Source organism: Lipophrys pholis (assembly GCF_963383615.2).
Source record: "Lipophrys pholis genome assembly, chromosome: 1".
Classification (NCBI taxonomy): Eukaryota; Metazoa; Chordata; class Actinopteri; order Blenniiformes; family Blenniidae; genus Lipophrys; species Lipophrys pholis.
This window is the reverse complement of record NC_137635.1, coordinates 6,826,403-6,842,372: the sequence shown is the minus strand read 5'-3', so window position 1 is coordinate 6,842,372 and position 15,970 is coordinate 6,826,403. Positions and strand designations below refer to the sequence as shown.

General features: G+C 48.6%; 1 protein-coding gene across 1 annotated transcript in view; it reads left to right on the top strand.

Annotated features, from left to right (window-relative positions):
- The window catches only part of bahcc1b (BAH domain and coiled-coil containing 1b), a gene marked incomplete at its 5' end in the record, with an annotated part of 48,237 nt that overhangs the window by 17,724 nt on the left and 14,543 nt on the right, over nt 1–15,970 (top strand). The window contains 11 exons of the mRNA XM_080479705.1: nt 1–137; nt 4,129–4,239; nt 4,557–6,581; nt 6,999–7,104; nt 7,638–7,831; nt 8,175–8,315; nt 9,284–9,422; nt 9,519–9,576; nt 10,047–10,425; nt 11,597–12,505; nt 15,555–15,721. The exon at nt 1–137 is cut by the window's left edge and continues 31 nt beyond it. Coding sequence (XP_080335831.1) covers nt 1–137; nt 4,129–4,239; nt 4,557–6,581; nt 6,999–7,104; nt 7,638–7,831; nt 8,175–8,315; nt 9,284–9,422; nt 9,519–9,576; nt 10,047–10,425; nt 11,597–12,505; nt 15,555–15,721 — 4,366 coding nt within the window. The remainder of the gene's footprint in view (nt 138–4,128; nt 4,240–4,556; nt 6,582–6,998; nt 7,105–7,637; nt 7,832–8,174; nt 8,316–9,283; nt 9,423–9,518; nt 9,577–10,046; nt 10,426–11,596; nt 12,506–15,554; nt 15,722–15,970) is intronic.

Sequence of the window (15,970 nt, the reverse complement as noted above, 5' to 3'; positions counted from 1 at the left end):
CAGTCTGGGGTCCCCCCCCTCCCACCCCTCCCACCCCTCTCACCCCTCAGGACCGGCTGCCTCCCCCTCCTCCCCCTCATACAGGGCTGGACCCCATTCAAGCGCCTCCACTATCTGGTTCCCCCACTCCCATGAAGGTAACACACACACACACACACACACACACACACACACACAGCTCGGTGTGTGTCTGGGTCTCTGGTTAATCCAGGGTCTTGGTTTGAGATTAGATGAAGATGAAGCCATTAAGTGGTTTAACCGACGCTGAAATGAGGCCAAATGTGTGACGCCTCAGATGATGCTACTTATAGGAAAACACACACACACACACACACACACACACACACACACACACACACACACACACACACACACACACACACACACACACACACACACACACACACACACACACACACACACACACACACACTCCACAAAAGAGCTCAAAACTCTCCTGTGGCTGTTTGTCAGCAACCATGTGATTTTCAGTTTGTGGCTGTTGCTTGAACACCTTGACATAAATTGATGTGCAACCAAAAGCGTAATTTTCTTTCTTTCTTTCTTTTTTTACCTTCAATCTGTTAAAAAAAAACCAACCTTGACACAACTCACAAACAAATAAGACCATTGATACACCTCAGCCACGTACATCACACGTCTCTTCTCTTTTCTTCATGGTGCAGCGTCTGATTCTCTTTTAGATGTGAGGCCTCCCCACATTCACACCGAAACCCCCGATTTCCACCAAGTCCCCCCCCCCGCCCCCGACCGCAGCCCCACCCTCAGGGCCCCTTCTGGGCTAACCGACCTCCAACGGCCCCCTTCCTGATCAGACACACATTGAAATGTGCGCATCTACACGCATCACGTCCTCTTTCGACTGTTAACCGTTTGTGGTGAAAGAATGAGTTTGTCTTAGTTATCTGTCTCTTTCAGGTGTGTGTGTGTCACTGTGTGTGTGTGTGTGTGTGTGTGTGTGTGTGTGTGTGTCGGTGTGTGTGTGTGTCAGTGTGTGACAATGCGATGGGCCTAAAGAGATAAAGAGAAGCTACAGCAGAAAGTCAGTTTCTGCCTCAGGCTGCGTTTGTCAACTTAACTGAAAACGGACCGAGTCAGAAATTCATGTTTGATTAGTCACAAACAAAAAACAGTCAGTGAGGTCGCCTGCAACGTCTCCAGAAAGTCTTCCTGAGCAGATGTTCACTCAGTTATACATTTTTCTCTCTCCATTTTGTGAGTTTTCACTCTTTAACCAACCGCTGACAGATGCACTAGAAGTATTTTTCATCACGTTTTGACATGTCAACACAGGAAATGCACGAGTGTAATCATCAACAGTAATGGTTACTACATTCCTTCCAGGTGAGCCACTTTCCACATCCTGGTGTGATGGACGCTGACCTGCAGGAGTTAATCTCTGGGTTACTGTTCCACCTGTTCTTCCCTGTTCTGATGAGTCAAAGTATTTGCCGGGAAAACAGATCATCGCTCCTATTTTACACCTTCAGGGAGGGTGAAGCTGCGTTTAATAAAAGAGTTTAGTCCTGCAGACCTGCAGCTCGTATTGAGAGACGGAGCAACAATTGAGCCCTACAATGTTTCCTCACACTTAAATTCTTAGAAAGAGACAGAAGCAGGACGTGAACCTGAACGCAGCAGCAGCAAAGACAGAGTGAGAAAGTGTGTGTGGAGGGAGAATGTGTGTGTGTCTATCAGACAGATTTTATGTCTGTGTGGCTCAGCTTTGATGTTCAAACACACACACACACACACACACACACACACACACACACACACACACACACACACACACACACACACACACACACACACATTCATGTGTACACACACGCACGCATGCACGCTCACACACACACACATACACACACACACTACAAATGATTGTTTTTAAGAATTCAAGCCAGGGAGCTCCGGTAGGCGTTCTGCCAGCTGGCGGCAGTCCAGAGTGGAGCGTAGCCAGCGCCGAGAGAAGAAACCTGTCCCACACACACACACACACACACACACACACACACACACACACACACACGCACACACACACACACACACACACACACACACACACACAGTTGAACATGAGACATATTCACAAAGAAATGCACATATTATGCGTATGCATATACACACTTGCGTACAGACGGACACAAAGAATTGTGTCACACACACACACACACACACACACACACACACACACACACACACACACACACACACACACACACACACACACACCTTCACTGTCACTCGCGCTCCCTTTTCCACACCTGTCCTTGTTTTTGTCTCTCCTCTCATGTGCTCTCACTCATCTCCTTACCCCCCTTTCTCCTGTCCTCTCATCTCTACCATCTCAAAGCTCTCCACTTCCTCCTTCATCTTCCATTCCCCCGATCTTGCTCTCTCTCTTACACACACACCTCAGAGCAGCAGCAGATTGGAGGTTTTTCATATTGACAACCCTGTTTTTCTGGTGTCTTTTCTTTTCAATCATTAAACTCTTCTGTCCCTCGACATTTATTTTTTTACTGTGTCCTTCTTCTTTGTCCCCCCCAAACACACACACACACACACACACACACACACACACACACACACACACACACACACACACACACACACACACACACACACACACACACACACACACACACACACACACACACACACACACACACACACACTCCTTCCCCCTGAGTTTTATCACTCATCATTACCCGGAGGATTGGCCTTAGATGGCTGATAGAGCCTTTTGGCTAATTGTCGCCATTTAGATTCACTGGTTGTTAACCAGTCAGAGTAATCACACACACACACACACACACACACACACACACACACACACACACACACACACACACACACACACACACACACACACACACACACACACACACACACACACACACACACACACACACACACACACACAGATGTACTCACACACACACACACACGGATGCACTCACTTTGCAACATGTACGTGTGCATGCACACACACACACACACACACACACACACACACACACACACACACACACACACACACACACACACACACACACACACACACACACACACACACACACACATGCTGGAATCAGTGAGGGGGTGTTGGTGGTTTTGCAGTGTGACTGGAATGCGTAGGATGAGTTTTTATGGAGTGCTGTTTACTTTGGCCACCACCGTTAAACTTTTAACGGCTGCCAATTAACGGGCCGGCAAGGACACTCTGTGGGGCATGAAACCAGCTGCTAGAGAACAGGCACACACACACACACACACACACACACACACACACACACACACACACACACACACACACACACACACACACACACACACACACAGACACACACACTTTTTCTTCATAATGTGGAGATGTGTGCGTTGTATGTGTTTATGTATGAGTGTGAGTGTGTGTATCTGGGCTTGTAGTTATTTCTCTGGGTTATTTTCCCCGCGACAACACGCCCCTCTACAACCACCACAGAAAATCCTTGGGTAAACACACACACACACACACACACACACACACACACACACACACACACACACACACACACACACACACACACACACACACACATCTACCCCCGTCGACACAACCGCCAAGACCTTCTCCGTCCCACGATGCAGTTCAACGTCCTTGAAGATGAGGAACAGAGTGAACTGACCGCTTACCTCCCAGTGACCTCCTGGGAGGATTGTGGGCGTATGTGTGTGTTTTGGGGGTGGGGGGTGGGGGGGGGGGTTCTGATGCTTCATACTATTTGTCTTTGGTTTGGGAAAAATGTGTTTTGTCGAAGAGCAAATTCCAACCAGTTAAATGCTGCAAACACTTGGCAGAAGCTGTCGGCTGTGGTTTCTGTCACCACTTTGTCCACTGTAAATAATGTCAACTCATCTGGCATGTTTGTGCAAAAGAGCATTTATGGCGAAAGTAGCACAATCCAGCCATATTTTTTTTTTCTTCTTCTTCTTCTCCGTTCTCCAAAATGGCCCCATTTCATGATAGATTGTAGAGATAAACTGTTTGTTTAGAGGGCTGCTGAATGTCAATGCTGGAAAGAAACATCAATTCTTTGTGGCTCTCCCTCCCACTGACAGGGTACCCCAGCTATTCAGGAAGTCTTGCTTCTCCATTTCTCCCCATGAGTCCCCTGGATCACCATAGCAACACTCTCTATGGACAGCACCGCTTCTACGAAACTCAAAAAGGTAGGTGTTAGTGTGTGTGTGCATGAGTGTAACGATGGGGGGAAAAGAATGTTTTTTTATATATGCGACTTCCCTAAACTGCTTGATCAGCATCACCACAGGAGCAACAACAGCTGGTGGTTCAGTCTGGATCTGCAAGTTGGCCATTTCTAATTTCTCCTTCCTCAAGATAGCATTGTAAAAGATTATTGGAGTGAAAATATTTTAATGAAAATCATTTGAGATTTCCTGTTTCCTACTGCTTTTGCATTTCTTTACATTTCCAAAGTATACTTTAGGTCACAATTTTAATTTCAAGCCTTCTCTCCTTCCTTCAGATCACTTCTATCTGAGAGGCCTTCCTCCCCAGCCGCCCCTCTTATCCAACAGCCACAGCCTGGCTCCACTGTCCAGGGCTGCCCCGGGCCACCCACTGGGGTCCTGTAGCCGCGAGACGGACAGTGGAGGGGGGGGTGGGAAAAACACCAAGGATATGAGCGAGAAAGGTGTTTCGTCTATGCCAAAGGAAAAAGAGCGATCGAGCAGTAAGGAGCGGCACCAGGAGAACAAAGACAAACAGCTTCATCATCATCAGATGAACCCTGTTACTGCTCCGTTCAGCCACCACCACCAGGCTTACCCCCACCCTCACCATGCACTTCTTCCTCACCTCACCCTCCAGGGACGGGAGGAGGAGCACAGACACTCCTTAGAGCGACACAAAGAGTACAGAGACGGTGATTCGGGCAGTCAGGGAATGAAACATATGAGTGCCTGTAAGCTGTCCAGTGGCTCCGGGGGCGAGGCTATCTCTGGAGGAAAGGGGGGCGCACTAAGCAGCTGCAGTGGCGGTGGAGGGGTTGGCAGAGCACCCCCTGGAGGCAATAGGCGGTGCTCCAAAGATGGACCCATTAATGGGGAGATGAGGATAAGTGAATCCTCGAGTTCCTCATCTGAATGTATGAGACGTGGGGCGACTGCAGCCACAACAATTCTAGCACCTCCAAGCCCCCACTCTGTAGCTTCCTACTCCATGCCCCCACCCCCCCCTCCACCGCCTCCTCCTCACACCCTGCATCTGAGCCCCACGGTGGCTGGAGGCTGGCTCCACCACGCACATCACCATCCACACCCTGAATTCTTCTGTCCCCCCTCGCCTCTGACACTCCCTTCCTCCAAAGATCCAGCATCCACTGCTGGAGGGTCGAGTAGGGAGGAGAGAGTCACCGGCCCAACTTATGTGCCCTCTGTGGGGCTACTGGGGGACCTGGCTACCCCCGACTGTCGAGGAGCCGGAGGAGGGGGCAGGAAAACAGAAGACAAGAGTGGAGAGGGACCTTATGAAAGTCCCTCTCATCACCTCAACCAGCTGAGTAGCTGCCAGAAGAAGGACAAATCCCAGCCTCAGCAGCAGCAGTTGGGATACAGCAAGTCTGACAGACCTCCTGACTGGAGCCCCCAGACACATCAACTCCACAAGCCCGGCTCCAACAGGAGCTCCCAGCCTGAACTGCGGTCCTGCAGCATGGAAACATCCCCATCATTCAGAGATGTTGAGGTGGTCAGCGAAGTCTGCAGGCCTTCTCTCCCGGTAGATGCTCAGGAAGCACATCCTGTGGCTGGACAAGGCACATCCAGGAGCCGTCCTGATAGCAGTATTTCTCCCTTCAGGGATTGTTCCCACTCATCTGTTACTGGCAGGATGGCAGATCAGACGGATGGACAAAAGGTTGCAAGGATACGGCACCAGCAGCACAACGGCCACGGAGCAGGTGCAGAAGAGAGGGGAAGAGAAGGAAATCAGACAGCACCTTCTTGGGGGGGTCAAGCTGGGCACCAAGAAGACCAGAGAAAACCCTCCCACCATGCTCTGGCTGGTAAAGTGGAATTAAGAGGTCTGAGCAGCAGATCTCCAAACAATGACCAAGATCAGGCCCATTCGAAGCTGCCTCCTCCTCTGACGCGCTCGTCATCACACACAGCTGAAGGTGAAGGCAGTGCCATAAAGAACCTCATGAACTACAGCTCCCAGCAGCCCTTGCTGCTGCCACAGCGAAGCCCTTTTGGGGGTCTGGGCTGCCTGAAGCAGGGCGGAGAGAGATTGGACAAGGGGGACAAGGGAGGAGCTAAAAGCAGCAGCTCCCACCAAGACACCCCCAAACAGTCACTCCCTCTACGCCGGGGATCCACTAATGACGGGGAGAGAAGTGACCGAGGTGGGAAGGATCCAGGAGATGCAGGAGAGGGGGAGGTTCGGCAGCCACCGGTGGGTATAGCGGTGGCGGTTGCCAGGCCCCCTCATCGCTCCCAGGACAGCAGCACTGGACACAGCAGACAGGGCAGGGTGCTGCCGAGCATGAAAGGTCAGACATCATTTACTGAATGGTCCTCACACCCTAAAGAAACGCTGTTTCTGCCGCTAAGCTGCTTTAAAGCAACATGAACAACCGGCTCCCTGAGGAAATATATTGTCTCTTTGTCCAGAGCTTTGTCCAGAGCTTTATGCAGTTGATATCATTTAAACTAAAACCCACAAGAAGCAGTTAGCAAAGAGCTTTTATATAAACTTGTAATTCTTCATGTTCAACTAGAAGCTCATTGATAAATGAATTTCTGATTGCTAATTCCTACACAAGGTCTCCTGCGTATTGTCTGAAGTAGATAAAGTACCGAGAAAGTTTGTGGGTCTGAAGGAAACTTTAAGTGGACATCATAATTGAAGACCTGGGTGAAAGTTACAAACTCTAAGTTGGTTGCTCTTTGTTGGTTTTGTGAATCAGGAGTGTCGCGTCCCGTTTATCCTCTCGGCCGCGAGGCAGAGGAGAGGAAGAGACTGTCAGATGATCAGATCAGTCTTCATCACCTGGACAGAGAAATGATCATCAGGTACAATCAGAGTCACATGTAAGGACACATATGGACATACACTCACACCCAAACGCACACGGCAGCATCTGTTCATTTTCCCCTTCATCTGATAAGCTGCGGTTCTTTTATTCTCCTGGCTTCTCTCTCCCAGGCTTCTCTTTTCTCTCATCCCCTCACTCCATTTACTCTTCTCACCCTTTGATGTGGTATTTCTGTACCCCTCACTTTCTCGCTTTCCCTCACTCTCTTTCTCCTGAAGATGAGATGTGGTGCATTAATGTTACGAGGACTAATATGGATGTCTCTGAAGTATCAGGCTCTTATTATGCAGTCATATTAAGGGAAGAAAACATATAATGAGAACTCATAGACCAGGCACAAGATGATGGCTGTTCCTGTTGCCGTCACATTTCCTTTCCTTGATGATTATAATGGTAGTAGTAATGAAGATGACAAGGATGAAGATAATGATCATAATGATGCCAGTGGTGATGACAATAAGAGGGATAATCAAGATAATGATAAAGTCCACCCTACTGCTGCCATGACAGAGACAACAAGGATTGCGTGGAGTTCGCCAGGATCCACCCGTCCAGCAGCTGCCACGGCGACCTGACCTCTCACCTCCTGGTCCCTGGAGGAAGCAGCCAGCTCGGAGTCGATCCCGCTGCTCATGCTCACCCAGCTCACCACCACTGGATGCAGAGGACAGGAAGTCCCTCCCTCTGGATGGGGCATTCATATAGTGAGCAGACTGAGCATTACTGTCATACGGATGTTTCTTCTGAAGCTTCTCTGTATTTTCTGGCTTAATATAATTTCAGAATGTTTCAACAGTGTAATTGAATAATTCTCACTCTTTTGGACAAAAGTCAGGCTTCAGATGCTGTTGAAGCTGTAAATATTTGATGCTGCATTAATGCTCAACATCAACAGAATTGGAATGGAAAAAATTTGTATCGTTTGTACTGAAGGCTTGTTTAAAAAAGCTTTAAATAATAGGTGTGTTTTTTAAGGTGGTGGCTCATTTATTAAGTCTAAAATATGTATATTAAAACAAGAATTCTAATTGTGTGTCTTTCTTTTAGGTCTGAGTCATGTGGGAATGAGTCCTGGCTTCCCTCCTGGTCTGTCCAGTCCTCTGCAGCCCGTTTTGGGGTCACTTACCCAAGATCCCAATTCTCCACTTGTAGTTCTGCCTACAGATCCCGGGCCTCATCATCACCTCGGTAAGCTCCACATCCTCCTATAACTACAGGACAAACGTTGGCAGCACAGCCCACATCGTCCGCTGCTGTCTGCCCCCAACAGCCCAACAACCCCCCCCCTTCTCCATTTGTACCATCAAAGCCGCTGCCATTTCTCTCCCAGAGTTTTAGTATCATTGGCTAATCATAATATAATGCTCAACTAAGTCCCTCTGTCAGTGGGTCCATGTTTTATAGCTTCGTTAATGGGAGCAGCTATTCCACTCCCCCCCCCACCACCACCACCACCCCTTCTTGTGCCCAACATTATACAAACCATTTCAACTGGCGTTTCATCTCTCGTGGTGGAGCACCGGTGTGTTTGAACTGGACTCTGTTCTCTGTGTCGATATCTAAAACTGTGTTCATGTCTGAAACAATATGATATGGTAAAGGTTGTGTTGCACGGCTCAGCTACTGCTGGAAAGAGAAAAAGTGTGTGTGTGTGTGTGTGTGTGTGTGTGTGTGTGTGTGTGTGTGTGTGTGTGTGTGTGTGTGTGTGTGTGTGTGTGTGTGTGTGTGTGTGTGTGTGTGTGTGTGTGTGCGTGCATGTGCGTGTGTGTGTGTCAATGCTGCTTTGCAAACAGGCTGTGAAATTTAATTATCTCCCGCCTCCCTTGCCTCACTCCATGAGAGTTCCTGCAGTGAGGGGAAGTGCATCCACTGAACCCTTCCCCTGGGAAACATTAGCCCACTCAGGCTAATCTCGCAGAACAAAGGTTCCCAGCGACAAAGCAGCCAAGGAGGGATTGTGCGTACGCGCGTGTCTGGATGTGAATTCATATGTGCTTCAACTCTTCGTGGGCCTTCAGAGAGAAAAACCACCTAGAAGGGAATCATCGGATGCGTGGCACAAATTCAGGACACGTCTGAAACCAACGCAGTCAGTTTCATGTTAAATCTGTGCAATTCTGCAAATGGTCTCACTTTTTCTCTGCTTCCTGCTCCAGATGTCCTGGAGCAGTCAGGACTTTGGCCCCCGGTGTATGGAGGCCGGGGTCCTCCTCCTCACCTGCAGCATCACCCAGTCTACTCCCGCTCCTCATTCCTGCGGCAGCAGGAGCTGTACGCCCTGCAGCAGCAGCAACAGCAGCAGCAGCAGCAGCAGCAGCAGCAGCAACAGCAGCAGCAGCAGCAACAGCAACAGCAACAGCAACAGCAACAGCAGCAGCAGCAGCAGCAGCAGCAGCAGCAGCAGCAGCAGCGAGCCATGGAGCGCATCCAGCGGCAAACTTTAGGACAAGTAGGACTGATAACACTACTTTAAAAACAAATAGAGAGGGTTTCTCTAAGAATAAGGAGATTCTGTGAATATTTTAGTGGACATCTGTGGGCAAATGACAACATTTTGAAAACGCTGTGTATTGATTTTCTAACAATAAAAGAAAATACGAAAATAAGAAAATATGTATTTCAACCAATAGCTTCTTTTTTAGTAAGAAAGAGATTTTTCATGAGGAGGTGTTGCTGTCGTGCTTTTGTGTTCTCATATCTGCAGTATCTGTGTTTTCATCCTGGTATTATTTGTATTAATGTGTGTGGTTTGTCCTGTTAAACAACAAGCTACATCACTTGTTTTAGTGGAGTCATCATTCTTAACTGAGCCTAACATTTCTTTAAATTATTGTATTATTTAAATGTATGTAAATTAAAAAAAAGAAAAGAAAAGGTCATTAGTGTTTTGGTTTATAATTTTCCATTTTGTCTTCCAAGAGTAAACATGACGACCATGCGATCACGATGGAAGACTCTCCTCATGAATCAGCAGCCCCCAGAACTCCGGCGTCTTCCTCCTCTTCATCGACGGCCTCCCACGTAGCCAAGCCATTCTCTCACACGCCCCCTCCGCCAAAGTCGTCCACGCCGTCCCCTGGGGTGTGTCTAAGCAGCCGTCAATCACCTTGCTACCACTCCCCCTCCACACGGCCACACCCACCAAATCCTCTGACCCCGGCTCCCAGCCCAGCGGCGGCGGCGCCGCGCTCACCGGCACTCAGCCCGGCGCCGTCGCACCTCCCCAAAGGGCTGGAGAGAGGCAACGAACGAGGAGAGGGACAGCCGCCGCAAGATTACCCACAATCCCTGGAACCAGGTGTGTTCATGTGTCTGCTTTGACGTCTGCAGGTTAATGAATGAGAGGTTGAATCTAATGTTGCGTACCAGAAGGCCGAACCATCAGATAACAACATTATAAAGACAGAAAACAGGATGGAGAGACAGAGAGATGTACTGTGGAAGAAAAAAGAGATTGAGAGATGGAGGCCCCTGCTGTTGAAATATAGCAAATGGCTTTGAAGCATGGTATTCTTTTGATTTTGCAGAAATTGTTTGAAGCGTGGCTGATCCCATACTCTGTGTCCTTGAGTGTGTGTGTGTGTGTGTGTGTGTGTGTGTGTGTGTGTGTGTGTGTGTGTGTGTGTGTGTGTGTGTGTGTGTGTGTGTGTGTGTGTGTGTGTGTGTGTGTGTGTGTGTGTGTGTGTACTTTCTTGTGAGCAAGCTAAAGAGGGGCGGCGGCCATTAAGGTCAGAGAAAGCATATGGCCACTCTTTGTGTGTCGCTGGTGACCCGGCAGCTTGTGTCGGTGTGTCACAATAGGAAGGTCAGTGAAATCCTCTGACAGAGCCTCCTTATCCTTCAGGGGTCCTTGAGAAGTACAGGCGGAAGGATACGCATTCATCCAGCTGTGTTGTCAGGGGGCGGAGGGATACCATCAATAATAGGAGAGCAGGGGTGACAGGGCCGGTGCTGCAATCACAGGGAAACGGCAGGGTGTCATCAATATCCCACGTAGATCTATATACTCACATTTCCACACACACACACACACACACACACACACACACACACACACACACACACACACACACACACACACACACACACACACACACACACACACACACACACACACACACACACACATTCACACACATTCTCTGGGTTTTCTATTCATGTGTCTTGTCAGGCAGAGAAAAATAACAAAAATTTAAAACAATGATAACTTGAGATTTGAATTTTTCATAAATCAATGCATTCATTTTATTCTTTGTCAATCTGGAGTCTGATATACCGTCCAGGCGGTTTGTGTGTGTATATATATATATATATTTATATACACACACAAATACAAATACAAATACAAATACAAATACACACATATATATACACATATATATTTGCACTCTAATACATATATATATATATATATATATATATATATGTATTAAAAAACAAAAGATTACAACTTTTCTCTCTCCTTTTAGATTTGCCACCGGTTTACTCCTTCCCTTCGATTCCTATGGGTTACAAGGCCGGGCCGTCGCCTCCCGAAGCCCGACGGGCTGAAGAACCAACGGTGGAGGAAGAGCCGACTGAGCCAGAGTCCAAGTCCATCCCACGCCGCATCCCACCGTTCACTGTAGGGGCAGAGCCGGAGAAAGAAGAGAATGTGAAAGACAGCGAAGTGGTGGAATCCCAGAGTGGAGTTACAGAGGAGGGGAGGAAGGAAACAAGCGGATGCTCTGTCTCCGAGCCCCACTGCAAGAATTCTGGATTGCCGCCATGCCCTTTCCCAGATCCATCTTGCCCAGCCACAGCCACGGGCAAAACCCTAAAAGTAGAGCTCTCTCTGGGCTGCCTAGGCCAGGAGGCTGGCCTGAAGGAGGCCAAGCTATCCAAAGAGCAGGAGGGTGATGAGGAGCATGGAAACGAGGACATGGAGGAGGACAAGGGAGAAAAAAAAGTGGAGCCTGAACCAGCAGAATGTATTTTCTCTGTGTCTGTGGAGCCTGAGGAAGAGGAGGCGGAGGAGAAAGATTTAGAGAACGTAGAGGTGGTTGAGGATATTGAGGAGGAGAACCAAGAAGAGAGTGTCATGAGTCCAAGTGTGGACGTTGTAGAATTACCAGGTAGTTCTCCTGCATCTCCCCAATCTACCTCTGCAGTCCCGTCCCCCTCGGAGAGCGCCACCCAGCTCCAAGGGGCCTACATGTGGAGCCTGGAGCTCCTGATCGCTGCCGCTCTGTGCGCCAGCAGAGACGCCTTGTACCCGCCGGCGCCCGTGGACCCGGCGGCATGCGGCTCGCCTCACCACGGCATGGAGATACTGGGGGAACTGGCCGAGCTGAAGATCCAGCAAAGGAACAGGGAGAGCAGAGGAAAAGACGCTGAAGGTGAGAATCATTTCATTTCTTCTCAGGCAACGGATCCCAAAATGAAATGACATCTATTTACTGCTGGGTTACAATTTGCACTCTATGTTGTCATGAAAAGGATTTAAATACGTCTGGAAATTAGATCAAGGAAAAAAAAATCTATGACACCAATCTCTTTTTTTCCTCCTCAAACACAATGAATGATGTGAGTTTCCCCCAGAAGTGTCTCACATCACTACGTCACTACGACACAGATTCCCTCCAACTGTGTGTGTGTGTGTGTGTGTGTGTGTGTGTGTGTGTGTGTGTGTGTGTGTGTGTGTGTGTGTGTGTGTGTGTGTGTGTGTGTGTGTGTGTGTGTGTGTGTGTGTGTTCCTATGAAGGGGACAAAGGAATGGACAAGTAAGCTCAGCTTTAGAAACAAGCTAGGACACACACACACACACACACACACACACACACACACACACACACACACACACACACACACACACACACACACACACACACACACACACACACACACACACACACACACACACACACACACACACACACACACACACACCCTGCCCAGCGTGTCCCCCAGGCCCTGGCGTCTTGCTTTGCTAATTAGACCCTTTCCTTTAAAACACTTCTCCTGTAAGCGCTCCTATTTTCCCCTCGTCCCTCTGAGAGAAAGTGTTTTTATTTATGCCAGTGTGTGTGTGTGTGTGTGTGTGTGTGTGTGTGTGTGTGTGTGTGTGTAAGCTGTTAAGTAATCCCAGATGAATCCTCGCTCTCCTCTATCGGAGTCTGTGCGTCTCTCCACCAGGCTGCCTGCTCCCTCCCTGCGTCTCCTCCTCCTCCTCCTCTTCCTCTTCCTCCTCCTCTTTGTTATTTTTTTCCTCCCTCACACGCTTCTTCTTTTTCTTTTTTTCTTTTTTATTAAACCAATGTAATCTTGTGTGTAAATCCTGCCTCTGCAAGCCTTGTTGACGGAATTAATAAGTGTAAAAATCATAAGTCGCTCAGCTGCCACGTGTGCGTGCGTGCGTGCGTGCGTGCGTGCGTGCGTGCGTGCGTGCGTGCGTGCGTGCGTGCGTGCGTGCGTGCGTGCGTGCGTGCGTGTGAGAGAGAGTATGCATTTGTTTACATGTGCATGCACGTGGTCAGCATGTGTAATAGGTGTGAAATCAATAAGTCCTGTCATGGCGTAGAAAACATTGTAAAATTGCAACACATTTATTTGAAACCCGCTCTGGCCTCGTCACATAGTATGTTATTAATACCTCTGATGGCGTGTTGTCGTTGCGAATGCGTTTGAGAGATGAAACCAATCCCAGACAGACGCAGTTCTGGCGCTGCTCCATGCAGATGGATATCTCAGCTGCTCACTGGAGATCACAATTACAGATTAAGGAATGCAGAGATGCTCCTTCCCTCTCCTCTTACAAATTAGCACAATTATTTCTATTCACACAAAGGCAGGGAAGTTTGCTTTATTCCTTCATATTTTCTTTATATCAAAATGTAATCTCAGTGAACTTCTTTAATGGCCTCTAATGATGACCAGGCCCACATCAACTCTAATGGTTTTTAATTTTCCTCCTCTGTTTTTGTTTTTCCCCTTGAAATCCCCAGAGCAGCGTCTTATTACACCCTAACCCCCGTTAGACACACAGTACTGTGTTATTACTGAGCCAAGGTGTGTGTGTGTGTGTGCGTGTGTGTGTGCGTGCGGCGTGCTGTGGGCGGAAGGTATCTATCGATTGTGGCCATCCTCCAGGATACTAACCCAGGTGGTGATGTCAGCGGTGATGTCACCCTGTCAGGGTAATCGGAGCACGCCATTGGCTCAGAGGTCTGACAGATGAGACGGCAGTGACCTCTGTGAGCGGCGGCAGGACGAAGCCACGTCTTTCTGTTCCTTCCCACTCAATCCCAGGAGTTACCTGTCCTCTCATGACGCCGTCTTCTCTCTCTCTCTCTCTCTCTCTCTCTCTCTCTCTCTCTCTCTCTCTCTCTCTCTCTCTGTCTCTCTCTCTCTCTCTCTCTCTCTCTCTGTCTGTTTACCACATTTCTGATTCCTTCTCCCACTCACGCACTCAGGTTTTAATAATGTCAGATGTCAGTGTATAGGCCAAGCACCTCCAGTGCAGAATGTGAGTGACCCTCTCCTCCTCTCCTCTCCTCTCCTCTCCTCTCCTCTCCTCTCCTCTCCTCTCCTCTCCTCTCCTCTCCTCTCCTCTCCTCTCCTCTCCTCTCCTCTCCTCTCCTCTCCTCTCTGCTTCTCCTCCTCCAAGCTCTTCTCCTCCTCCTCCTCTCCTACTCCTCCTCTTCTCTCCTCTGTTCTCCTCCAAGGGAAAATTGGATTCTGTCCATGTTCATAATGAGGAGATGTAGGAGAATAAATAGATAGCTCAATAAACACTTTGCCTCTTATTGCTTCTCCTCCCCTTTACTCCCCATCCCCTCCCTCCCTTCTTCTCACGGCGTTGCAGTCCTCCTCCTCCTCCTCCTCCTCTTCTTACCACCCGTGGATCTCCTTCTTTCCAGTTCTCCCTCACACACACTCCTGCAGTTTGCCCACGTCTGCGTAGCTCAGCGAAAATGTTGTAGGTGCATGTGTGTATTCAGAATGACTGTTATATTTGCATCAGATCGTGTGTGTGTGTGTGTGTGTGTGTGTGTGTGTGTGTGTGTGTGTGTGTGTGTGTGTGTGTGTGTGTGTGTGTGTGTGTGTGTGTGTGTGTGTGTGTGTGTGTGTGTGTGTGTGTCTCATGAATATTCCGTTTCATCTACTTGTGCTGTTACAATGACAGAGTTAATGACAGTGACAGATGTAGAGATGGTTCTCTACCACACCCCCTCGTGTGTGTGTGTGTGTGTGTGTGTACGATTAGGTACGAACACCAGCATACATCAAATAAACTACACAGCTAATATCATAAATATCACCACTTTTCAAGGCATGGTTTCACCGCTGCAGAGATAAATCCGTTCAGCAACACAACATGTTTTATAACAGCGTGTCAGCCGCTGTGTGATGTACCAATCTCAACCTAAACAATCCATCTCCCCGCAGGTGAGGACACGCTGACCTTTGACCTCCACAGTCTGGCGACGCTGGCGGCTGCTCGTGCCCTGGAGATGGGGGGAGGGGCCGTGGACGCCAGGGACGACCGGCGGTGTCCGATCAGGAAGAGGCTCAACCTGCGGAGGAAGTGCAGTTGGACGCCTCGCCACGAGCCGGTGAGGCTCAACTGAACCCGTCTTTTATGCAGCTTATGTATGCGTGCAATCATAAATCATTCATGGCAGCACACAGGTTGTTGAAGTGTTGAACAATAGACATACATGTTTTCTACTGACCCTAAATACCTCGGGCGTATTAAAGAGAGGAAGACGTGAAGCATTCTTACATTTTAATTCAAGAGTTTTATTCCAAACATCAGATGAGACAAGAAAATCACACACACCATACCAATTACTTAAAAACAC